The sequence below is a fragment of a genome, unplaced genomic scaffold (assembly GCF_019419815.1).
Source record: "Pyrus x bretschneideri cultivar Hongxiangsu unplaced genomic scaffold, Pyrus_bretschneideri_v1 Contig39, whole genome shotgun sequence".
Lineage (NCBI taxonomy): Eukaryota > Viridiplantae > Streptophyta > Magnoliopsida > Rosales > Rosaceae > Pyrus > Pyrus x bretschneideri.
Window position 1 is genome coordinate 3,836,695 of NW_025999712.1, and position 27,101 is coordinate 3,863,795.

At 36.7% G+C, this 27,101-nt stretch overlaps 3 protein-coding genes and 1 long non-coding RNA gene across 4 annotated transcripts in view; all 4 read left to right on the forward strand.

Annotated features, from left to right (window-relative positions):
• The window catches only part of LOC103937762 (outer envelope pore protein 16, chloroplastic-like), a 33,882-nt gene extending 7,036 nt beyond the window's left edge, over positions 1 to 26,846 (forward strand). The window contains exons 5-6 of the mRNA XM_048564706.1: positions 26,141 to 26,208; positions 26,535 to 26,846. Coding sequence (XP_048420663.1) covers positions 26,141 to 26,208; positions 26,535 to 26,675 — 209 coding nt within the window. The 3' untranslated portion in view covers positions 26,676 to 26,846. The remainder of the gene's footprint in view (positions 1 to 26,140; positions 26,209 to 26,534) is intronic.
• Positions 529 to 1,101, forward strand: LOC108867074 (defensin NsD7-like). Its single transcript, XM_018646880.2, has 2 exons — positions 529 to 676; positions 764 to 1,101. Exons 1-2 carry the CDS (start codon positions 613 to 615, stop codon positions 961 to 963), a joined length of 264 nt encoding a protein of 87 aa, XP_018502396.1. The 5' UTR covers positions 529 to 612; the 3' UTR covers positions 964 to 1,101.
• On the forward strand, positions 4,476 to 5,039 carry LOC108866453 (defensin NsD7-like). The gene is made up of 2 exons (XM_018645098.2): positions 4,476 to 4,623; positions 4,712 to 5,039. Exons 1-2 carry the CDS (start codon positions 4,560 to 4,562, stop codon positions 4,909 to 4,911), a joined length of 264 nt encoding a protein of 87 aa, XP_018500614.1. The 5' UTR covers positions 4,476 to 4,559; the 3' UTR covers positions 4,912 to 5,039.
• LOC125468624 lies at positions 19,593 to 23,942 on the forward strand. Its single transcript, XR_007251014.1, has 3 exons — positions 19,593 to 19,889; positions 19,980 to 20,077; positions 21,297 to 23,942. It is a non-coding gene; the product is annotated as an uncharacterized LOC125468624 (long non-coding RNA).
• Positions 26,847 to 27,101: the final 255 nt, after the last annotated feature.

Here is a 27,101-nt window from a genome sequence, read left to right on the forward strand (position 1 = left end):
TCAGACTTCGTCCATTATGTATTAGTATGAATTTACAGGAACTTATATAATATATATATATATATGTATGTATATATATAACCGATGCCCCGTCCATCGTATTATCTTCCATTTACAATTATATTAAAATATGCAAATCCACATCTATATAATTTAGATTAGTTTGGTACAGACAGACTAAAACTTGTGTAAAAAAATAATTATATTGTTATAAGAACTATATGGTATATGCCGCATCATTTACATATACAAATGTGAATAATAAGTCAAAGTGCTTAAAACCCAAATATTCTTTTAAAAGCAAAAGTAAAATGTGCTTGAAAAAGAAACTCTAATGGGCATAGAAAAATGTATGACAGAGAACTTAGTCAACAAAAATAGGGATTTGGTTTACGGTGTCGCGTAAGTTGGAAATTTCAACTTTGTATTTTGGGTATGAAGCTACCTCGCTTTACGGAGATCGTTCCACTTTAATCTGCACTAGATCACTATATAATAAGTCTTGCATGGTTATTGTTCTTTGCATCAGCACCTGAGATCTCTCTTATTATACACAAGCACACACATAGAAACACACAGATCAAGCTCACACTTACATATACACAGATTCAAATGGAGCGTTCAATGCGTCTTGTTTCAACCGCCTTCGTTCTTGTCTTGCTTTTGGCTGCTATTGGTAATTATAACTCTTTTATTTAATAATTAATTTTTTATGATGTTTCGAATAAAGCATCTTATTCAACAACAAAAATTTGATCTTTAGAGATGGGGCCAATGGGTGTTGAGGCAAGGACTGAGTCAAGCAAGGCAGTTGAGGGGAAGATCTGTGAGGTTCCAAGCACCCTGTTCAAAGGGTTGTGCTTTTCGTCTAACAACTGTAAACACACCTGTAGAAAGGAGCAATTCACCAGAGGCCATTGTAGTGTCTTGACTCGTGCTTGTGTGTGCACCAAAAAGTGCTAATTAATTAGTTAAAAAGAAATGTAATATGTGTAGAAATCGTGCTTGTGTAATGTGATTGATTGATATGGCCCTGTATCCACATGGTTGCTTTTGCTAATAAATTGAATGACCCTGCATGGATCATTATTCATATGTATAGTGTAGTGTTTTCATCGCTCCTGACATACTTTTAGTCGCCTATTATCCTATATGTTTTTTTTTCAGGATTATTATTAACATTCTAGATAGTCACCACATACACTTCTTTTGTTTATTGACTTTCAATTAAGAAAGAGTGCATGATAATTATCATGAAATGCTAATAACAATATTTGTTTTTTCCCTTTTGACAAGGCATTTTGTTGAAAAATTTCACTTAGTGTCCTTGGATTCAACACATTACTTTAATTTGTGTCACAAAGATTATTTAAGTCACATTGTCGATTTCAGATGTACTTTTTTATCCACACCTTCTGTTGTATTAAGTTCTTTAGCCTTTTAAACCAGTAGTAATAAACGTAACATAAGGTGAGGTTGATGCACAAGAAAAAAATTAGGGCAAGGTTCGAAATTGCTTAACCAACTTTTAAGCAAAGACTTAATTGTTTATTTTTATTTTTATTTATTTTAGAAGAAGTAGTCCTTAAAGATTAATATTTTCTTGATAACATTGTAAAAGACTCTTCCACATTTTGTTTCTTAAAACACTTTCATATTTTTCTCTCAATTTTCGACATAGTATGTGTGGTATGACCAAGGACGGAGCCACGTTGGGCCCAACGGATAGATGCCCTAACTCATTTTTTGTGAAAAAATTGTACATATTGCATATAATAATTTCACGTGATAAAAGCATTTTTAGCTATAAAATTTCTAAATGATCAATTGAGAAATCGTAAGAAAATTAATGGATGAATGATAACATGGTTATTTTTATAGGAAGAGATATTTGATGGTATTGGTAATGAAATTGTTATGCAACGCTTTCAAAACTTGAAAATGCGTCGTGAGATATTGTAATATGTTGTATGATATTAAAATTAGAATGCCCTACATCTTTTCTATAGTTGTTGGATTAAACATTCATCCCTTTTAAAGATTTGATTAAGGTTTATACCAAAAAAAAAGATTTGATCAAGGTGCTTCGATGAATTGCCACCTCAATAGTTTTCTATTTATTTAATTTCCCTGTCATTAATTTAAATGCATTTATATAGAGGCATAAGGTGTAACATCCCACATCGCCCAGGGGAGTGATCCTTAAATGTATATTCTGATCCCTACCTAGCACGAGGCATTTTGGGAGCTCATTGACTTCGGGTTCCGTAGGAACTCCGAAGTTAAGCAAGAAGGGGGCTAGAGCAATCCCATGATGGGTGACCCACTGAGAAGTTGCTTGTTAGTTCCCAAAAACAAAACCGTTAGGGAATGGTAAGCCCAAAGCGGACAATATCGTTCTACGGTGGTGGAGCGGGCCTAGGAAGTGATCCGTCCCGGGCCGAGATGTGACAATTGGTATCAGAGCCAATCCCTGGCCGAAAGTGTGTCGACGAGGACGTCGGGCCCCTAAGGGGGGTGGATTGTAACACGTCGGGCCCCTAAGGAGGGTGGATTGTAACATCCCACATCGCCCAGGAGAGTGATCCTTAAATGTATATTCTGATCCCTACCTAGCACGAGGCCTTTTGGGAGCTCATTGGCTTCGGGTTCCGTAGGAACTCCGAAGTTAAGCGAGAAATGGGCTAGAGCAATCCTATGATGGGTGACCCACTAGGAAGTTGCTCGTGAGTTCCCAAAAACAAAACCGTGAGGGAATGGTAAGCCCAAAGCGGACAATATCGTGCTACGGTGGTGGAGCGGGCCCGGGAAGTGATCCCCCTCGGGCCGGGACGTGACATAAGGTAGTTTAGCAACTAATTGCCTATAATATAGGAATTTAATTTCGTCAATCCCCTTCTATGCATTAAATGAAATTTTTTAATAAAATAAAATAAAAAAATTAATTAACTAATTCCTCATTTAAAAAAAACTCTTTCTATTAAAATTGTCTCAATAAAAAGTCTTCAATACATATATTTTTTTTTCCTATATAGATATATAAAAATATACTTAAAACTTATGGTAAATTTGAGAACAAAAGTATCGACTTTTGGTACGTTTAGATTTCAAATGTACCAAGAAACCAAATGTACCAAAAATTCAAATGTACCATAAAACTAAATGTACCCATTGTTATGTAACTTTTGGTATGTTTAGATTTCAAATATACAGAGAAACCGAATGTACCAAAATTTTAAATGTATCATAAAACCAAATATGCCCATTGTCAGGTAACCCTTTTGGTACGTTTAGATTCCTATTGTACCAAAAGACCAAATGAACAAAAAATCCCAAATGTACCACAAAACCAAATGTCTCTATCAGATAACCATTTTGGTACATTTACATTCCAAATGTACTGAGAAATACAAAAAAATTAAATCCACTATAAAACTAAATGTGTCAATATTATAGGTAACTAGACGTAGCTATATAATCAAACAAATCTTTATTATGTGTTGGGTCTTCTAAATAATCAAATTTGACAAATTTTTATTATAAATATTCTACTATATTAAAAAAAAAAAGTAAAAATTAGAGCAAACAATAAAAAAATGCATAGAGATGGATAATAAATGCATAAATATAGGGATAATAGGAAAAGAAAGAAAAAAGAAAATGAAATACCCAGGAGAAGTCATGAAAAACTAAAATTCTAGAAAAATTGAATTTATGTGAAAAATTGAAATTAATAACCAAAATTTTAGGAAAATGTTTGATCAATTTTTCAAAAGGAGTGTATGTTTAGTCTAAAAAATTAAAAAACGAGACGCCTATATCAAAACGCCCCTATATATAATGGATTAATGTATGTGCGTTGTTAGTAAATTCTTAAACTTTTTAATTAGTGACTTTATTTTTTAGGATGTACCGATTCATATAGATCTCAGACTTCGTCCATTATGTATTAGTATGAATTTACAGGAGCTTATAATATATATATATATATATATATATATATATATATGTATATGTATATATATAACCGATGCCCCGTCCATCGTATTATCTTCCATTTACAATTATATTAAAATATGCAAATCCACATCTATATAATTTAGATTAGTTTGGTACAGACAGACTAAAACTTGTGTAAAAAGATAATTATATTGTTATAAGAACTATATGGTATATGCCGCATCATTTACATATACAAATGTGAATAATAAGTCAAAGTGCTTAAAACCCAAATATTCTTGTAAAAGCAAAAGTAAAAATGTGCTTGAAAAAGAAACTCTAATGGGCATAGAAAAATGTATGACAGAGAACTTAGTCAACAAAAATAGGGATTTGGTTTATGGTGTCGCGTAAGTTGGAAATTTCAACTTTGTATTTTGGGTATGGAGCTACCTTGCTTTACGGAGACCGTTCCTCTTTAATCTGCACTAGATCACTATATAATAAGCCTTGCATGGTTATTGTTTTTTGCATCAGCGCCTGAGATCTCTCTTATTATACACAAGCACACACATAGAAACACACAGATCAAGCTCACACTTACATATACACAGATTCAAATGGAGCGTTCAATGCGTCTTGTTTCAACCGCCTTCGTTCTTGTCTTGCTTTTGGCCGCTACCGGTAATTATACCTCTTTTATTTAATAATTAATTTTTTATGATGTTTCGAATAAAGCATCTTATTCAACAACAAAAATTTTGATCTTTAGAGATGGGGCCAATGGGTGTTGCGGCAAGGACTGAGTCAAGCAAGGCAGTTGAGGGGAAGATCTGTGAGGTTCCAAGCACCCTGTTCAAAGGGTTGTGCTTTTCGTCTAACAACTGTAAACACACATGTAGAAAGGAGCAATTCACTAGAGGCCATTGTAGCGTCTTGACCCGTGCTTGTGTGTGCACCAAAAAGTGCTAATTAATTAGTTAAAAAGAAATGTAATATGTGTAGAAACCGTGCTTGTGTAATGTGATTGATTGATATGGGCCTGTATCCACATGGTTGCTTTTGCTAATAAATTGAATGACCCTGCATGGATCATTATTCATATGTATAGTGTAGTGTTTTCATTGCTCCTGACGTACTTTTAGTCGCCTAATATCCTATATGTTTTTTTTTCAGGATTATTATTAACATTCCAGATAGTCACCACATACTCTTCTTTTGTTTATTGACTTTCAATTAAGAAAGAGTGCATGATAATTATTGTGAAATGCTAATAACAATATTTTTTTTCCCTTTTGACAAGGCATTTTGTTGAAAAATTTCACTTAGTGTCCTTGAATTCAACACATTACTTTAATTTGTGTCACAAAGATTATTTAAGTCACATTGTCGATTTTGAAGAGCAAGTTACTGTTGTAAAAGAATCTAGTAAAAGTAAAAGTTAGCTTTAGTAAAAGTTGGTTAGTTGTTAGAATAGTTACCACTGTAACTATTTTCTTTAACTGTGTAAATCTAGTTTATATAAATACCCCAATGTAACTAATTATAACTCAATGAATGAAATGAAATTATTTATTAGTATGGTATCTCTTGCCTAAGTCAATCGATTTCGATCCTCTTTAGCTATTTTCTTGCTTATTTTCCTACCTACCAAACACCATAGCTTTCGTCTGCAAACCTTCAATCTTGTTCATCAATGGCAACAAATTCTTCTAATTCTTCCTCTTCAGCTGCCGCACATGCTGCTTCTTCTCCGATGAACACAAACCCTAACTCATCTTTTCAAGCTTCAATCAACTTCATCACGGTCCAAAACATTGAGAGCATGATTCAAACAAAACTCAAGCGTCATAATTACCTTGTTTGGCGTTCTCTGTTCGAGCCGATCTTCCGCTGCTACAAGTTCACTGGCATTGTTGATGGATCTGAATCGCCACCGCCTCAATTTCTTGCTGATGTTTCTGGAAATTTGTCCTCGATTTCGAATCCAACCTTTGAGATTTGGTATGAAAAGAATCAAAACATCATTATTTGGATCAATTCCACTCTCTCTGAGGATTTGATTCCCTTTACTGTTGGTGTTCAATCAGCGCGTGAACTTTGGCAAAATCTTGAGAAGCGATTTGGTGGAGTCTCTCGTTCTCACATTCATTAGTTGAGATCGAATTTTGCAATCGATGTCAAAAGGAACTTCCACAATCTCTAAATAATTGCAATGCATTAAAGAAATTTTCGATGCTCTCGCTGCTGCCGGTGCACCAGTTGATGATTCAGATCTCATTCACCTTATTCTTAATGGCTTGCCTGATGAATATGATTCTTTCGTGGATTCAATTCAATTTTGTCTTGCTGATACTACTATTGATGATCTACATGAATTTTTTCTCAGTAAAGAAATGGCTCTTGCTTGCCGAAAGCAAACTCAAGGTTCCTTTGAACCATATCAGGCATTTACCTCTATTCCAGCAACTTCAAATGCTCTTCTTTTGCTTCCTACACCTCGACGGCCTCAAGCGTACAATGCTCAGTCTAATGCATCTCAGAATTTTTACAATAGCAATGATCGAGGTAATTTTCAAAGGAACAACTCGCAAAGGAGCTACAACAACCGTAATTGTTACAATCGGTTCAATAATACCTTAACCAATCATGGTGGACATCGAGGTGGAAATCGTGGCTTCAGATCTTTCAACTTTGCATTCACTCCATGTCAAATTTGTGAGGACATTGGACATCTTGCTATTGATTGTTCCAACCTCATGAATCCAAATTTTGAAGGACGTGTTCCGCCAGCTAAACTTGCAAAGTATACATCTTCTACCACTTCTTCTCCTCCACCATGGCTACTTGATTCCGAAGTAAGCTCTCATATGACCAACAATATTCAAAATCTTCAGAATCTGCAGCCCTATACTGGTCTAGATAAAGTCTATATTGGAGATGGCCAAGGTTTGCCAATTCGCCATTTTGGTTCTACTTTACTTAAAACACCTTCTGCAAATTTTCAATTAAAGAATGTGTTACATGTTCCACAATTGAAGCATGATCTTCTTTCTGCCAATATGTTTTTGCGTGATAATTGGTGTTCATTAACACTTAATCCCTTTGACTTCAATGTCAAGGATCTTACGACGGGGAATATGCTTTTTAGAGCTCCTGTCAGCTGTGGTCTCTATCCATTTTATGCTTCTTCTTCTATTGCAACGAATGTTCATGCTCATTCTGCAATAAGGACCTTCTCTCACGTGGCATCAACGTTTGGGCCATCCAACGTTCAATACTTTTCGATCACTGCTATCAAAGTCTACACTGCCTATTTCTAATACTGTTCACCAATTTTTCTGCTTAAATTGTGTTTTAGGCAGATGTGCCAAGTTACCATTTAAAGAATATCTCTGTACTACTTCTCGGTCTTTAGAATTAGTTCATGCGGATGTTTGGGGGCCAGCTCCAGTATGCTTTGTTAGTGGCTATAGATTTTATGTCATATTTGTAGATGATTTTACCAAATATACTAGGCTGTATCCTCTCAAACATAAATAAAAAGTATTTCACATTTTTGTGCAATTCCAAGCTTTTGTTGAAAATCTTTCTAGACACAAGATTGGCACTTTAAGATCAAACTCAGGGGGTGAGTTTATTAGCTCTCAATTCAAGCATCATCTATCTTTACATGGCATTCAGCAGCAATTAAGTTGTCCTTACACTCCTCAACAAAACGGTTGTGCTGAAAGAAAGCACATACATATTGTTGAGATTGCTCGAACTCTTTCATTGCATCACAAGTTCCTCATAAATTCTGGGTTGAAGCTTTTCTTATTGCAGTGTATCTTATCAATCGCCTACCTCCAGTCAACAAGTCTTCTCATTGGGAACAATTTTTCAAAACAGTTCCAGATTACAATTCCTTTCGGGTCTTTGGATATCAATGCTTTCCCTGGCTGAAACTATACACCAACTCCAAATTAGAACCTAAGAGCAAGATGTGTGTTTTCATTGGCTACAATTTAGCTTACAAGGGGTATAAATGTCTAGATCCCTTCACTAATCGGGTTTATCTATCTAGACATGTCTATTTTGATGAACAAACTTTTCCCTTTCATGATCCATATCTTCTTAAATCCTCCACTCCAAATACCACAGAAATTTACTCACCTTTTTCCTTTACATTCCCCAATCTTTATTCTCCTAATCCTACCAATCCCCTTGTTCCAACACCTATACCTTCCTCACTTACTCAACCTGAACCAGTTTTTTCTCTTGCATCTTGTACTACACCTACTCAACCTTCTTCACCTCACTTTTCTCCTATACAAGTCCTTCATTTTCTAAACCTTGAACCACATCATGTACCTCATGTTGCATCTGTTCACTCGATGTAAACATGCTCTAAGTCAGGGATATACAAACCTAAAGCATTTACTACCACAAAACATCATGTGCCATCTCATTTTAGACAGTGAGTTATTCCTGCTACATATCTCCAGGCTTCAAAACATCCTCAGTGGAGGGTTGCAATGCAGGATGAATTTAATGCTTTACAAAATACAGGCACTAGGCAGCTTGTTCCTTCTACCTCCACTCATAATTTGGTTGGCCGTAAATGGGTTTTCCGGATTAAGAGGAAACCAGATGGTTATGTGGATCGATACAAGGCTCGGCTAGTTGTTAAAGGTTACAATCAACAAGAGGGCATTGATTATAATGATACTTTTAGCCCGGTTGCTAAACTTGTGATTATAAGAATAATTCTCACTCTTGTAGTACAATCAAACTGGTTTCAACACCAGTTGGATGTAAGTAATGCATTTCTACATGGTTATTTGAAAGAGAATGTATATATGGCTCAGCCACCCGGGTTCATTGATCAAGATAATCCCACTCATGTCTGTCACTTGAAGAACTCCTTATATGGCTTAAAGCAAGCACCTCGTGTTTGGTATGAAAAACTTCAATATGCACTTTTCTCTATGGGATTTAAAGTTTCACACTCTGATCATGGTCTTTTTGTGCTGCACAAACCTACTTTGGTTTTGGTTCTTGTTTATGTGGATGATATCATAGTGACTAGACATTCTTCTAGTGTTTGCAACAACATCATTTCTCAGTTGAGCACTCAATTTCCAGTCAAGGATCTAGGAGATCTTCATTACTTTCTTGGTCTGGAAGTTCAGAAATCAACCTCAGGAGCTTTCATTCATCAATCCAAATACATACTAAACCTTCTCAAGCGAACCAAAATGGATGGGGCAAAGCCATATGCAACTCCACTTAGTTTAGCCAAGCTTGATCACACAAGTTCTTTGTTATCAAATCCAGAGGACTATCGATCCATTGTTGGAGCCCTCCAATACCTTACATGGACTCGGCCTGATTTGTTTTTTGCTGTTAACTTGGTGCGCCAATTCATGCACTATCCCAGAGAACCTCATCTTCAAGCAGTGAAACGCATACTTAGGTATCTAAAAGGGACACTTGGTTATGGATTATGGTTTCCCAAAACTACATCTCCTCTACTTCTCAAAGCCTTTCAGATGTTGATTGGGTAGACTGTTCTTGGGATAGACGATCCACTAGTGGTTTTTGCATTTTTCTTGGTCCTTGCATTGTTAGTTGAAGTGCAAAGAAACAACACACAGTTGCAAGATCCTCTACTAAAGCTGAGTACCAATCACTCGCACATACCGCTGCTGAAATTACTTGGATTTGTCAACTCTTTACTGATATTGGATTCAAATTGTCATCCTTGCCACAAATTTGGTGTAACAATGTTTCTACTATTGCCTTAGCTTCAAATCCGGTTTTTCATGCTCGAACAAAGCATGTTGAAATTGATTATCATTACATCCGATAGCTTGTTTTGGCTAAGCTTCTTACTGTTCAATTTGTATGTAGTCTGGATCAATTAGCGGACATTCACACTAAATCTCTGCCAAGACCAAGATTTCTCCAACTTAGATCCAAGCTTTCACTTCAACCTTCTCCGTTCATCTTGAGGGGGTGTGAAGAGCAAGTTACTGTTGTAAAAGAATCTAGTAAAAGTAAAAGTTAGCTTTAGTAAAAGTTGGTTAGTTGTTAGAATAGTTACCACTGTAACTATTTTCTTTACCTGTGTAAATCTAGTTTATATAAATTCCCCAGTGTAACTAATTATAATTCAATGAATGAAATGAAATCATTTCTCAATAGATTTCAGATGTACTTTTTTATCCACACCTTCTGTTGTATTAAGTTCTTTAGCCTTTTAAACCAGTAGTAATAAACGTAACACAAGGTGAGGTTGATGCACAAGAAAAAATTTAGGAAAAGGTTTGAAATTGCTTAACCAACTTTTAAGCAAAGACTTAATTGTTTATTTTAATTTTAATTTATTTTAGAAGAAGTAGTCCTTAAAGATTAATATTTTCTTGATAACATTTTAAAAGACTCTTCCACATTTTGTTTCTTAAAACACTTTCATATTTTTCTCTCACTTTTCTGCATAGTATGTGTGGTATTACCAAGGACAGAGCCACCTTGGGCCCAAGAGGCGGATGCCCTAACTCATTTTTTGTGAAAAATTGTACATATTGCATATAATAATTTCACGTGATAAAGCATTTTTGGCTATAAAATTTCTAAATGATCAATTGAGAAATCGTGAGAAAATTAATGGATGAATGATAACATGGTTATTTTTATAGGAAGATATATTTGATGGTATTGGTAATGAAATTGTTATACAACGCTTTCAAAACTTGAAAATGCGTCGTGAGATATTGTAATATGTTGTATGATATATTTTATGGATTAATGTATGTGCATTGTTATTAAATTCTTAAACTTTTTAATTAGTGACTTTATTTTTTAGGATGTACCGATTCATATAGATCTCAGACTTCGTCCATTATGTATTAGTATGAATTTACAGGAGCTTACATAATATATATATATATATATATATATATATATATATATATAACCGATGCCCCGTCCATCGTATTATCTTCCATTTACAATTATATTAAAATATGCAAATCCACATCTATATAATTTAGATTAGTTTGGTACAGATAGACTAAAACTTGTGTAAAAAAACAATTATATTGTTATAAGAACTATGGTATATGCAGCATCATTTACATATAAAAATGTGAATAATGAGTCAAAGTGCTTAAACCCAAATATTCTTTTAAAAGCAAAAGTAAAATGTGCTTGAAAAAGAAACTCTAATGTGCATAGAAAAATGTATGACAGAGAACATCGTCAACAAAAATAGGGATTTGGTTTATGGTGCCTCGTAAGTTGGAAATTTCAACTTTGTATTTTGGGTATGGAGCTATCTCGCTTTACGGAGATCGTTCCTCTTTAATATGCACAAGATCACTATATAATAAGCCTTACATGGTTATTGTTCTTTGCATTAGCGTCTGAAATCTCTTTTATTATACACAAGCACACACATAGAAGCACACAAATGAAGCACACACTTACATACACACATATTCAAATGGAGCGTTCAATGCGTCTTGTTTCAACCGCCTTCGTTCTTGTCTTGCTTTTGGCCGCTACCGGTAATTATACCTCTTTCATTTAATAATTAATTTTTTATGATGTTTCTAATAAAGCATCTTATTCAACAAAAAAAATTGATCTTTAGAGATGGGGCCAATGGGTGTTGAGGCAAGAACTGAGTCAAGCAAGGCAGTTGAGGGGAAGATTTGTGAGGTTCCGAGCACCCTATTCAAAGGGTTGTGCTTTTCGTCTAACAATTGTAAACACACCTGCAGAAAGGAGCAATTCACCAGAGGCCATTGTAGTGTCTTGACCCGTGCTTGCGTGTGCACCAAGAAGTGCTAATTAATTAGTTAAAAAAAATGTAATCTGTGTAGAGACCGTGCTTGTGTAATGTGATGGATTGATATGGCCATGTATCCCCATGGTTGCTTTTGCTAATAAATTGAATGACCCTGCATGGATCATTATTCATATGTATAGTGTAGTGTTTTCATCACACCTGACATACTTCGCCTATTATCCTGTATGTTTTTCTTCAGGATTATTATTAACATTCCAAATAGTTGCCACATACTCTTCTTTTGTTTATTGACTTTCAATTAAGAAAGAGTGCACGATAATTATCGTGAAATGCTAATAACAATATTTTTTTTTCCCTTTTGACAAGGCATTTTGTTGAAAAATTTCAGTTAGTGTACTTGGATTCAACACATTACTTTAATTTGTGTCACAAAGATTATTTAAGTCACATTGTCTATTTTAGATGTACTTTTTTATCCATACCTTCTGTTGTATTAAGTTCTTTTTCTTTTTAAACCAGTAGTAATAAATGTAACACAAGGTGAGGTTGATGCCCTAGAAAAAAATTAGGAAAAGGTTCGAAATTGCTTAACCAACTTTTAAGCAAAGACTTAATTGTTTATTTTTATTTATTTTAGAAGAAATAGTCCATAAAGATTAATATTTTCTTGATAACATTTTAAAAGATGCTTCCACATTTTTATTTCTTAAAACACTTTCATATTTTTCTGTCACTTTTTTGCATAGTATGTTAGGTATTGCCAAGGACGGAGCCACCTTGGGCCTAAGGGGCGGAGCCACCTTCTGCCTGAGTATCGTTAATAGGCCATAATATAACTCAAACCAAGTAAGAAGGGCAGTCCGCCTCGTGGATCGATTTCGGAGTCATAAGTTAATGTTTCCTTCTCGGCCGTTGATGAATGGGACCCTTCGGCAAGCCTGGCGGTTGCTGCCTTGAGCCGATATCTTCCCAGTCCAAGCATTAGAGAAAGTGTGGGGATAAGGCCGACCTCGTTCCGCTACATTCATGAGATTCTACGGTTTAGGGAGTTCGCTGCTCGTGATTGACCGGAAAGGATCCGCCCCTAAATTCCTCACGCTAGTTTACGATTACATGGGTCAACTTAACAACAAAACCCATAGAGGCAGAAGAATGGCTTCCAATAGCTGTTATGATCAATCCAAAAAAAAGGAAAATTAGGATGCCTAATCCAGACCCATTCGCCTATGAAAGATCAAACGTGAAGATCCAGAGGTACCGAAGTTGTTGTTGTTGTTAGGCTAGAATCTACAGGTTCCGGTGTAGATAATAATTTCACGTGATAAAGCATTTTCGGATATGAAATTTCTAAATGATCAATTGAGAAATCGTAATAAAATTAATGGATGAATGATAACATGATTATTTTTATAGGAAGAGATATTTCATGGTATTGGTAATGAAATTGTTATGCAACGCTTTCAAAACTTGAAAATGTGTCGTGAGATATTGTAATATGTTGTATAATATATTTTATGGATTAGTGTATGTGCATTGTTAGTAAATTCTTAAGCTTTTTAATTAGTGACTTTATTTTTTAGGACGTCCCGATTCATATAGATCTCAGACTTCTTCCATGATGTATTAGTATGAATTTACAAGAGCTTATATAATACATATATATATGTGTGTGTGTATATATATATATATATGTCAATTGTATGATTCTAAGTTACCCTAATTAAGTTTGAAATCTGAAGTGTAAACTTGTTACAAATACATAAAAAACATTCCATGCGTTTTCTCCCAACTATATGCTTCTTCCTGTTGCTTTTGGTGGCCACCGGTAGTATTTCTTCTTGCTCGATCTTGTTAACTAAATTCATGGTTAATATATATATTATTATGATTATAAGCATGCATAGTAACCATATTTTGTTCTGAATAATTGTTTATTAGGACGACAGTTGCTGAGGGTAGGACATGCGAGTCTCAGAGTAACCGCTTCAATTGAACTTGCGTGAGTAAGAGTAACTGTGCAGTTGTTTGCCAAACTAAGGGCTTCCTCGGTGGCTGGTGCTTGGGTTTACGCTGCAGATGCTTTTGCACAAAAAACTGTTAATTAGCTAATTAATTAAGCTAGTGATGAGCTGATCACTTATCACTTACTTATTAGTGGGTGCATGGACGCACGTACTTTGGTACTAGCGTGGCAGTAGCTGGAATAATTCACGGTTAGGTTGTTAATTAATATCGTATCTATGTTATAGTTTTAAATGTTCTTCTTTGTTATGCATCATCGTCATGAGTTACTTTGTACAGTATGTCGTACTACGTAACTTCTTTATAGGTTAATCTCAGTTTACTACCCTGAAGTTTCTTGGTTTTCAACATTACATACATCAAGTTTTTTTTCGTCCCAGTATGGTACTTAAAGTGATAATTAATTTTGAGACACTATCATACATCTTCCTCGTCAATCCGTAGAGCATTGTATAAAGAATGTTCAAGGGTGCTTCATCTAAACTACTGAAGGTTGATACAATGGATTATGAATCGTCTAATTTTATCATTCTTGAGCAATATGTTAGATGCTTTTTCTTTCTGACAAAGGATAACGTTAGTGGGTTAAATAGATAGTTGTTAGTATTAGGAAAATATTTCTCATTAACTCAAATAATAACTGTTACACTGTGGGTATTTATACAAGACTATTACAGCTAGCAAAGAAAGATTGCTTAATCTCTAAGTATTTCCTCTTCCTGATGTAATTACATTTGTATCCTTAATAGTTAGGAGGGAAGAGATTCGGCAGGGATCGAACTTGCACCATGATGTGTAGACATGATTGCTTTTCAGTACTGCAGTAAAACGTCATCTGCCAGTATTTTAGATGCTTACTGATGAAATGATTGCTGTAAATTTGTTGTATTAGCCGAAGAAAAGACAAACGATGCCCCGTCCATCGTATTATCTTCCATTTACATATAAGTCATTCTCTTGTTACTAAACATTTTACACAAATTGTAGAACCGGTTGCACATAACCCAACCTGATAGTGCTATATGTTGCCGTTTAATTGTATTAGTAATAATTGTTAAAGTTAAACTTAATACCCTTTACATATAAATAGAGTCGAACCATTTAATTGTATTAGTAATAATCATTTGACCTAGTTTTCAAAAAAAAAAAAATTTCATTTGGCCTTTAGATACGATGTTTAGTGCTACTGCTCGAGTTTTTATAGAATAGTTTGTTAAAGAAGTCCAAACAAACATTCCTATATCCAATCTGAGTAATGCTAAGGAGACTAAATTGGTAAACTAAATGACATGAAAGTTGATGAGTGTATTATTTAAACATTAATAAACGTGCTCATTTTCTATCGGTGACACATCATTTAGTTTACAAATTTAGTCTCTCTAGCATTACTCTTACTGTGTAATGCTAGGGAGACCAAATTTTTTAAACTAAATTTGCAAACTAAATAATGTGATTGTAGATGATTGGATTATTAATTAAGTGTCGATTAACGTGCTTATTTTTTATTGATGACATATTATTTGGTTTAAAAAATTTGATTTCCCTTGCATTAGTCTTACTCTATCCAATCCTATAATCTCTGTGTGGGGTCCATCGTCTACCTGAGTAAGAAAAACCCCGCTTTAATGAATTCAACGATGTGGTACCTCAGCAGAACACCTTCTTTAGTTAAACTTAACACCTTTTACTTATAAATAGAGTCAAACCGTTTAATTGTATTAGGAAATTTTGATACGATGTTTAGTGCTACTGATCGAGTTTTTATAGGACAATTTGTTAAAGAAGTCCAAACAAACATTATCCAATCACTGTGTGGGGTCCATCGTCTACCTGAGTAAGAAAAACCCCGCTTTAACCAATTCAACGATGTGGTACCTCAGCAGAACACCTTCTTCAGTTTCAAATGCCAAAGCAAATGATCAAACCCTCATTCCTTTGCACAATTCCATCTTCGCATTTTCTGATTCTGGCATTTTCGATGAAATTTGCATTGTTGAAATCCGAAAAAATCCCCTCATTGATCATAAAAACAACAACAAGCAAGCGGAGACATCATATTCATTTCCATCATGGGAATGGTTTGCCTACCAATTAATGCACTCCACCCAATTCCATTCCGTGGTAGTCCCTCGGGCTCTATCCGAATTGGGGTACTGAATCCAAGTGATCGTAGTCTTTCCGGAACAATTCTTATGTGCCAAGCTTGCGGAGTGTCCTGATCAGCCTTATGCCAGTCTGTGTACCTATTCATGCAGTGACAATTTACTTCATGATGTCCCTAAAATGAACTGTGAGGATCAGAATCCATTCGGCGCTGCCTATGCCCTTCTTGATGGTACGTGGTTCTATGTTGCCCGAGGCTACAAGGGCAACCCTTCTAGTAAGCACTGCTATAATAAGATGCATCATTTCCTAATTTTATGAAATGGTTTAATGTGTATGTTTCAATATGTTTGGTGTTTTGTGTGTGGCTTGGTCATGGAAATATATCAAAATCAAATCTAAACTCGGAATATCAATTACCCAATTAGGGTTTTTGATGTGTACTAGAATAAGCAATTTTCAATTTGAGCCATGATCAGTGAAATAACACAAATATGTAAAAGACTTTTAGGCCCTTTTTCTAGATTTAGAAATATAGCCACTCGAGCACTCAGCTGAAAGTGTGCACATTGGCACAATGATCGCTTTTCTTGTAGAACTAACTCGATGATCATATGCAGATATTGATCCTTCATCTTACTTAAACTCGGCTGAACGTCTGAACCTGAAGACATGGAAGTGGCAAGCACTGCAAAACACGCAAAATCCACCAGCCTTTGCATCAGGATTCACTCACAAAGGCAGGTTCTTTGTGGTCGGTGGCAACAAAGCTCTCGGGTACTCAGCTGAAATTTACAACCCCAGCACCAACTCTTGGGTGTTTCTCAAGTCATTTGTGCCTAAGGAGGCAGAAGAGTGGTGATACTGACTTGGTCAGATCAGTTAGGTGTGAAGCTATGGCTGTGGACAGTACTGTCTAATAATCCAAATTCGATATGTAGATTCAGATTAATCGGTTTTTTACCAAACCAAATCATCGAGAGGTCGCGGATAAAGGTGCATGGGGCGAGGATGGTTCCGGTTGGAGGGAAGGAGGCGTGGGTTTTTGTGGGAGAGAGGGAAAAATTTTGGCTTGAGGTTGATGGATCAAATGCATGGCCATTGTTTCCAGCACCAGCTTTTAGGCCTGGGAATGGGAATGAAATTGTGCAGAAAGATCATATTTATGCCTTTTCTTTCAGTAGTGGGGTTAGAGTACTGAGTTGGAGAACAATCCCTATTTACTGAGTTTTTGAGTAATTTTTTCAAGTTTTCTGTTCTTTTCCCCCAAGAAGATTGTAGAACAATGATGATGTTGCATGTTTTCTACTAATGCATGCACAAAAGAGTTTATGCTATAAAGACAAAAAATTGGTGTCTGTGAGTTACGCAGAACTGCATAAACCCTAAACTTGTTAGAGAATCTGTAAAAGTTTGGCAGTATTTGCAGCAATTCAAAACAGAGAGAAGAAAATGAAGAGATAGAAGGAGAGTGATCAAAATCTCAGAGAGAGCCAATGTGCTCTTCTGCGTGCATTTTCATTTTATCACAACTGAACAAAAAATATCGTTAGAGAAGGAGAGAATCTAGGACAGCCTATGAGCTCATCTAGCCTTTCATTACAAGAACCTATGAGATCTCTCCACTTGCTCACATCTGTGCCTAATACATTAAGAGCTAATCTCAACCCTTGATTTCTAACAACTCATTTCACAAAGACTAACATCTTAATAAAATAAAGAAAGTAACAGTTTAGACCTTAATCAACCAACACTCCCTTCTAAGGTCTTAACTAAAATTACTCCAAGCTTGTCTCTCAAGGCACATAACCTGTCTTAAGCTAAAGCCTTGTTGAAAATATCGGCTAGTTGATCCTCACTCTTGCAGAATTGCAGATTAATTATTCCTTCTTGAATTGTATCTTTGATGAAGTGAAACTTCTTTTTAATGTGCTTAGACCTTTGGTGGAACACAGGGTTCTTTGACATGGCAATGGCAGATGTGTTGTCACACATCAAGGTAGTTGGCTCAATCTGTTCTTCATCAAAATCATGCAACACAAATCTCAGCCATATGGCTTGAGTTGTAGCTTCAGAGGCACTCATATATTTAGCTTCTGCTGTTGAGAGTGCAACACTTTGTTGCTTCACTGAGGCCCAAAAAAATGCACCACTGCCAAAGCTAAAAGAATAGCCAAAAATAGATTTCATGTCATTCTTATCTCCACTCCAGTCACTGTCATAGAAACCTATGAGCAAGGCTGCATTTCCCTTATTGTAGTTGATTCCATAATCTATAGTCCCCTGCACATATCTTAGAATCCTCTTAGCAGTGCTAAGATGCTTGGTGGAAGGGCAATGCATATATTTGGCAAGCACACAAGCTTAATACATGATGTCAGGTCTTGTTGCAGTCAAATATAAGAGGCTGCCAACAATTTTTCTATACAATTCTTCATCTGCAGGTTCACTGCCATCATCTTTCCTTAGCTTGTCAATGAGAGGTAAGCGAATAGAGACAGACTTGCAGCTTTTCAATCCAAACTTGTCAAGTAGACTCAATGCATATTTCTTTTGGTGGATGAAGATACTCCCTTCTTGTTGAATAACCCTAATTCCAAGAAAGTGATGTAACTGAACTAAATATGTCATCTCATACTTGCTCATCAGGTCACATTTGAAATCCTTAATCATCTGTGGACAACTCCCTGTGTAAATAATGTCATCCACATATATGGAGGCAATCAATGTTCCATGTCCTTCCTTATGCTTCACACATAGGGTAGCTTCACTAGGACTTTTTCCAAACCCACATTGCAACAAATAAGTGTGAATGTTGCTATACCAAGCTCCAGGAGCTTACTTCAGCCCATACAAGGCTTTCTTCAGTTTGTACACCTTGTGTTCCTCTCCCTTGACAATGTAACTATCAGGTTGGTCAATGTACACCTCTTCTTCAAGAACCCCATTCAGAAAAGCAGACTTCACATCTAACTAAAACAATCTCCACCCTTTCTGAGCTGCCAATGCAATGAGAGTCCTTATAGTGTCCAATCTAGCCAGAGGTCCAAAAGTCTTATTAAAATTAACTCCAGACTTTTAAGTGTACCCTTTGGCAACTAATCTTGCCTTGTGTTTCTGTATAGTGCTATACAGATTCAATTTAGTCTTGAAAATCCATTTTACTCCAACAATAGGTTTGTCACTTGGTCTATTAACCAATTCCCAGGTGCCATTCTTCTCAATCATAGAGATCTTATCCTCCATTGCTTTATTCCAAGCTTGATCTTGAGAAGCTTCATTGTAGTTTCAGGATCAATGGCACTAAGTCTACACTGAGCAAACATCTCATTCAAATTCCTCCACTTCTTTGGTGTGTTATCATATGTCTCAATGACTTGGATTTCACACTCTTCATTCACAATTCTAGAATAAACTCGGTGTACATCAGTGGCATTATCAACACATGTGTTTTGAGATTTCAACTCAAAGGCATAGATGTTAGACCCCTCACAGGAACCATTTTCAATCTCAGTTATACTTACACCTTCATTTGCATTTAAGTAGGGCAAAGGGATATGAATTGTCTCCATGTTCTCCCAATTGAGCACATCACCTTCATCAAAGATAACATGTGACAACTCGTCCCGGGTTTTACGAACAAAAATGGCATCTTTGTAATTTCACCAAGTTGGGATACATTTGGTGTTCTTTTCTTTTTTTTTTGTTTTTTTTTTTTAAATTGTTTTATGGGATTGGTTGGTGAGCCACGTAGGGCCCACCCTATTTTTGTGTTCCTTGGTTTCTCACCTCTCTCATCTCTCACAATTATCTCTTTTCCCTCGCTCTCCCTTATCTCTCATTCTCGACAACTCTCTTAACCCTCTCTCCCCCGAGAAGCAAACACACACACACACACACTTGGACACTCACCCTCCATTAGAACCTCCCCATGCCAGAAACCCGGAGTTGTCAACCTCTTCCTTACTGCACAATGGCGTTGCCACCATTCAAGAGTCATAGGAGAATCCTCGCCTTCTTCGATACGGTGAGTTTCAAAAACCTTTCCAAACTTCCTAGAGTTTTATTAGAGCTTGATTAGGATGATTTTAAGTGGTTTGAGTGCCATGGAATGCAGCTATACTCGGGAAAATGAGTTTCCAGATTTCTGGTGAGAATGCCATGACTTGCAGACATTTTCCGGCGAAACTCCGGCTGTGTCACGGCCTCCAATAGGTATATTATTCTTCCCCTCCTCTGTAGCTGCATTTTGGTATTGGGTTTTGGTGAGTTGTGGTTTGACTGGAGCTTGAAAGCTCCAGCTTTCTTCTTCAGCGGGACCGATGAACCGATCGGTGCACCAAAACCCAGTCCAGCTAAACTCAAGCCCAAATTAGTATTAAGCCCAAGCCCATTTAACCCTTTCAAACCCAGGCCCTTGGGTTGTTTTGACTCGGGCCTTAGGCTTTTTTGAACTCAGGCCAAACCGAGGGCCTCTAACCCTTTGGAACCCAGCCCACTAGAATCATTGGGCCGAGCTACCAAGCCTAGAAGAAAACTTAGGCTCGGTTACTAACCCAGCCCAGAACCGGCCCTCGGTTAATTCGAAATTTACCCGGGACCTTTCGTAGGTTAATTCGATGTTCTGAATCCGTTTTTTATGTCCGTTTTCCCAAATTCAATTGTTATAATATAGTTTTATTAATTGGACCCTTTATGTGCTTAGAGGCAATTATTTGTGACGTTTCCGTCTTCGCTAGTTTGCGTGGCTCTTCGACGGTGAAGTATTTGTGAGTAGAAATGCATACATGAAAAGCATGATTTAATGGTTACGTTTTATAAGTAAATTAGATTTACACTTTATGATTATTGTGCTTACTTAGAATATTTTGAATTACCCTATTTTATCAAACTCATGTTCTTTGTAGTATAGATGATGGATGACTATATACTGCTTATGAACATGCTTTTACACACTTCTTTATAGTATAGATGATGGATGACTTTATACTATGAAGATGTTTTTGAGATATATGTACCTACGTTTGGAAAGTCTATGTTCAATGGTTTTGTGCTTATCTAGTGGTCACTATACTGCCACGGACGAGGATTATGGTTGTTGGCTGTGGGCTGGGAGAAATAATCTCTAACTTCGGGGCGAGAGACACGGAGCTGGCATTGGGTCGGGAGAATTAATTTCTGGCTACGGGCGCAGAGACATAAAAGCTGGCATTGGGCTGGGAGATATTATTATTGGATACCACTATTTATCACACTATTATCGATATGTTTTAAGAAAGGTTTTATGGCATGCTAGGTTTTCGGAAAACCTATTAAATATTATGCTATTAGTTTTCATAAAGCTTTGGGGGTTAGAATGTTGATAACTGTTTTATTATTATTATTATTATTATATGTCAATTTGGTCCACTCATGTTTGTTTTGTGCCCCTTAGGACTTAGAATCGAGGTGTACAATCCCGGTGTTAAGGCACTTCCGCATCCGCATCTTCAAGTTCTCTCGGTGTAGGACCCACTTCTTGTTCATTCAATTTTATACCATTTCTTTTCTAGTGTATATAATTAGTTGTATGCTCCGAACACGTTCCTCATTTGCATATTAATTACATTTAGATTTATAAGTCTTATTTATTTTCTTGTTCTCATGCATCCTAATATGTCTTCGTCACCTTCGGGTGTCGGCTAACTCGTACCTACCCTGGTGTTCGGAAAATTTCGGGTTCGGGCATGTCATAACACTTCTGGAAACAATGATTTTGTTGCTTTTCAGATCAAACACCATGTAACCCTTCTCTTTTGTCCCATATCCAACAAACATACATTTCTGTCCTGTTTCATCTAGTTTATGCCTTAGCTGAGTTGGAACATGAGTATAACATACAAAACCAAAGATTCTCAAATGTTTTACCCTTGGTTTTCTACCATTGAACTCTTCAAATGGAGTTTTGTTCTTTAACACCTTGGTAGGACATTTATTCAAAAGATAGACAACAGTGTGAATTGCTTCACCTTAGAATTTGAGAGGTAGTTTCTTTTCATAAAGCATGGTTCTTGCCATCTTTACAATGGTACGGTTCTCCCTCTCAGCAATGCCATTTTGCTAGGGAGAATAAGCAACAGTTAGCTGTTTTTCAATACCAACATCTTCACAACATTTCTCAAACTGCAATGATGTGTACTCTCATCCTCTGTCAATTCTAAGTTTCTTCAACTTAAATCTAGTTTGTAGTTCCACCATAGCCTTGAACATTTTGAAAATTATGAACACTTCAGACTTGCTCTTTAAGAAATAAACCCAGCACATTATGGACTTATCATCAATAAAAGTGAGGAAATACTTGCTGCCACCAAATGTCCCACACATGGGTCCATAAACATTTGAATGAACAAGCTCGAGTGGAAGAGATGCTTTCCATTTCTATTCTTTGTCAAAAGCTTATATGTGAGCTTTCCCAGTAGCACAACCTTCACACACTTGATTGTGGTCTTTAAGATATGGTAAACCATACAACATGCTCTTTTCCTTCAACATCCTCAAGCTATCTTAATTCAAATGCCCAAATCTTCTATGCCATTTCCATGAGTTGTCTTTAGTAGATGCTCTATTTGCCATAATGTGATCCATAGATTCAAATATTAAAGGGAAGCATCTATTCTCCTTCATTTGCACAGTAGCAACATGATCTTGTAGCTCACTGTCACCAAAGATACAAGCCATAAAGTCACCAAATAAAAGCCAGTATCCATGTTTAACCATTTGATCCACACTGAGAAGGTTCTCATCTAGACCGGGCACAATCATAACTTCTGGTATGAACCTTGTTTCTCTCTTAGTGTCAACTACTAGAGTTCATTTGCCAATTGAATCAACCAAGTCTTCTGTGCCCATTTTTCACCTTGCATCTTGTACTTCTGTCAATATTGATAAGTAATGGTTCAATACTAGTCATGTGGTTACTACAACCACTATCTAGGTACCAAACTCCACTATTACCTTGCACAAAGGCCTTATGGCAAGAATAAAACAGCATTGCCTTATCCTAGACATGGTTCAAATAGTTGGTAGCTTGAGTTTTCTTTGGTTGATGGCAATCCTTCGCCATATGTCCAAACCTATTACAATTGTGACCTTTGGGTTTCCCTTTGAACCAACACTCTCCATAGTGAGCCTTATCATAAATTTTGCATTTTTGTTTACTACCATTAGTAATCTCACCTTGTCTCTCAGGTTGATGACTTTTGTTTTTCCACTTCTTGGGTTTAGACTTCCAATTGTTTTTTCCTTTGCTGTGATTTCCCTGTACAAATGGTTTATTTTGTGTATTTGATGCAAAAATCATACTAGAGAAGGCATGCTCTAAGCTTGTAGTATCATCTTCATGTCTACTCAACCTAAGTTCATAGCTTTTAAGAAATCCAACCACCTCTTGCACAGTCACAATATTCAAATCAGAAGTTCTTTCAATCACAACACAAATTGGATCATACTTATTAGATAGGCTAATCAAAACCTTTTGAACCTCTCTTTAGTGAGTGAGAATCTCACCATAAGATTTCATTTGATTAATTAATTCAAATAGTCTAGTAGGATAGGCAGCGAATGATTCATTTTCTTTCATCCTCATATATTCAAACTCACGAAGCAAACTTTGAAGTTTAACATACCTTGCATGTTCATCACTACGAAATTCCTCTTGGAGTAGATCCTAGTGTCACGGGCCATATGTTACAAACAAAGAAAACGCCCAAGACATCATATATCTAAGCCCATAAAGCCTTGTCTTCATGGAAGCTTCTGGAACATCCCGGAAAAATCAAGAACATGGCGGAGCGTTCAAGATAATCTAGGATCCACACAAGTGTACAAATTCAAGCCTCACCTAGAACAATCTAGATTAGGCAAGTTGTATCTAGAACTATACTAGATATTTTTGGATGTAAGTAGGGAATTCTAGAACCCTCCATTGAGGAGGTTACTTAGGCCTATAAATAGGAGGCAAGGCCATTTGGCCAAGGCATCCAAGAATTGTAAGCAATTGTAAAGTTCTCCTAAGTTTCAATACAAAGCTTCCTTTCTCCCATCTTCTAAGTGATTTTAGCATTCTCCAAGCTATCTTAGCTTTCTTTGTGATTCAATCCGGGGAAGCGAGGCTTCGAAGGCTTACTTAGCTTGTTCATCGAGGTATTCAAGTCTAAGTGCCGCACCGGCGGAAGGCTTAAAGAGTCATCCCGTGACACCAGGCACCCTTGGATGTCTCTTGATTCACGATCTGAGGGAAGATCTCTTTAGACACAGTGCTCTGAATGATTCCCAGTGCTTTAGTGTCTTTCATGAGTTGATCCTCCATGTAAGTATCAAACTTATTGTCGTCTTCTTCATCATCGTCCGATGAGGGTGAGTCTTCCTCCTTCTTTGTTTTTCCTCTCTCCTTTTTCTTCTTCAATTATGGAGTAACAACTCCTTTATCTACCAGTTTCCATATCCCATATGATTTGAAAATGGTGACCATTCTCACTTTCCCGAATTCGAACTCCGTTCCTTAAAAAAACGAGAGCTCGTAAATCGCTGCTTCCAGACCCAGCCATTGTAGCTTGAATCGAAATGAAATCAAGAGATTTCACGTTGGATTATCTCGCAAAATTTCACAGAAACCGATGCCCAGTCTGAAATTGAACCTAGGCTTTGGATACCATGTTAGAATCTGTAAAAGTTTGGTAGTATTTGTAGCAATTCAAAACAGAGAGAAGAAAATGAAGAGATAGAAGGAGAGTGATCAAAATCTCAGAAAGAACCAATGTGCTCTTCTGCGTGCATTTTCATTTTATCAAAACAAAAAGGGAGAAAATCTAGGAGAGCCTATGAGCTCATCCATCCCTTCATTACAAGAACCTATGAGATCTTGCCATTTGCTCACTTCTTAACCTAATACATTAAGAGCTATTCTCAACCCTTGATTTCTAACAGCTTATTCACAAAGACTAACAACTTGATAAAATAAAGAAAATGACAGTTTAGACCTTAATCAACCAACAAAATTTTCATCTTTCTCAATCTTGTAGTGTCTTTCCTTCTTCGTTAGACTATTTATATTATGTGTTTGCTTAGTTGGAATAGGGGAGGTCGCAAATTCGAGAAAGAAAAGAAGGAATGTGAATGAGATTTTTTTTATTTTTTTGTGAAAATAGAATTTACAAGAGGAACTTCGTCCTTAATAAGTTCATTTGCCACTAAGTTTGTGTCATTGAACACATGTCGAACTTGAACAACTTGTAACAATGACATAAACCCTTTCAATACTTTCAGAAGAGTAAAAGTTCTCAAGAAAGGGGAATGAGAATTAGATCAGCTAGGTGGGTCGATTTTAGTCCTCTCTGTAGTGTCAATCATGAATTTTAAGACCTTTTTTGCTACGTTTTGGACACCGCTAATACAAGTTGGGTTGAGATCTAAAGTTAAGCACGCAAATTCTAAATTAAACATTGTAATGAGCAAGTGATGATCTAAAGCAATTACAAAGTCCAAACCTTAACCTTCTCCCTAAGTTTAGCTCCCACCCTCACACATTACATTACATTAAGCAACAATTACAACTTTTATTCATTCATTTAATTATTCTTTTTGGGGAATTAAAAAACAATTATAGTTTGAGAAAGTGTGCCAGAAACACAGGTTGGTACACTAAATGTTACAATACGAATTGTTGAATACTTGGGAAAAAAATTTCTAACTGCTTGTCACATCCCGACCCGAGCCCCCACCACATCCCTAGCTCGATTCCACTATAGCACGATATTATCCGCTTTGGGCCCCGACCACGCCCTCACGGTTGTTTCTGGAAACTCACACGAGAACTTCCCAGTGGGTCACCCATCCTGGGATTGCTCTTAGGTGCTACTCGCTTAACTTCAAAGTTCCGATGAACTCCGAAGCCAGTGAGCTCCCAAAAGACCTCGTGCTAAGTAGAGATAGGAATATACATATAAGCCTGATGAACTCCGAAGTCAGTGAGCTCCCAAAAGACCTCGTGCTAGGTAGAGATAGGAATATACATATAAGGCTTACAAGATCCACTACCCTGGCCGATGTGGGATGTAACAATCCACCCCCCTTAAGGGTCCGACGTCCTTGTCGACACACATCCGGCCAAGGATTGAATCTAATTGTTTGTTACATGAATGTATGGATGAGATTATGCTCGTCCTCCGGGAAAATTGCTTCAGCTTCCTCACTTTTGCGAATTGAGAACTGCATCAACAATTTCTTCTATTGTATTGACAGGTACTGTAGCTGCAGTGTACGTGGGAGCAGAGTATGGTATCGAGAGGGTCAGTGGACACAGAGACTGGGTATATGTCTGTTCGAATTCTAGATAGCTAGTTGTACAGTACCTGTTGGCCTTAATTTTCATGCTCATTCGTCCTAGTTTGCACATGAACCTTCTAGATCTGGGAAATTGTTTCAGATTGTCTACTTGCTAATTTAAAACTCTTAACCTCTATGTTCCCTATATCCTCCCGTTGCCATGATTTGTGTAATTGTTCGTTTTCAGTATGCGCGGGTAGCTTCTAAAATTACATTCAAGCGTGCCATTTCAAGTTCGTTTTTATCTAATTTTCGGACTTCCATTGGAACTTCTGCATCTGCTCACCCTTTTTCTTTTGATATCCTGCAGAAGAATGCCATGCTCGGGGGTGCATTGACAGGGGCTCTAGTATCTGCAGCCAGCAAAGAGAACAAGGATAAAGTTCTGGTGGATGCAATTACAGGAGGTGCCATTGCGACCGCTGTGGAATTCATCAACTATCTCACCTGAACATGGACGGAATATTCTACCCGATCTCTCTGTAGATCCTGGAGAACTATGAGTAGGTTTCTCGTGTCATCTTCCTCGTGAATTCATAGAACATTGTATAAAGAATGTTCAAGGGTTCATCTAAACTACTGAAGGTTGATACAATGAATTATGAATCTTCTGGTTTTATCATTCTTGAGCAATATGTTCGCTGCTTTTTTTTTTTTTTGGATAAATGATAACGTTAATGGGTTAAATAGGTAGTTGTTAGGAGGAAAAGAATCGGTAGGGATCAAACATGCTCCATGGTGCAAATGCATAACAGTTTTCCGCTACTGCAAGAAAGTGATGCAAAGATTGCTATGAATTTGTTGCATTCACCGAAGAAAAAACAACCGATGCCCCGTCATCGTATTATCTTCTATTTACAAAATTGGTATTCAAATG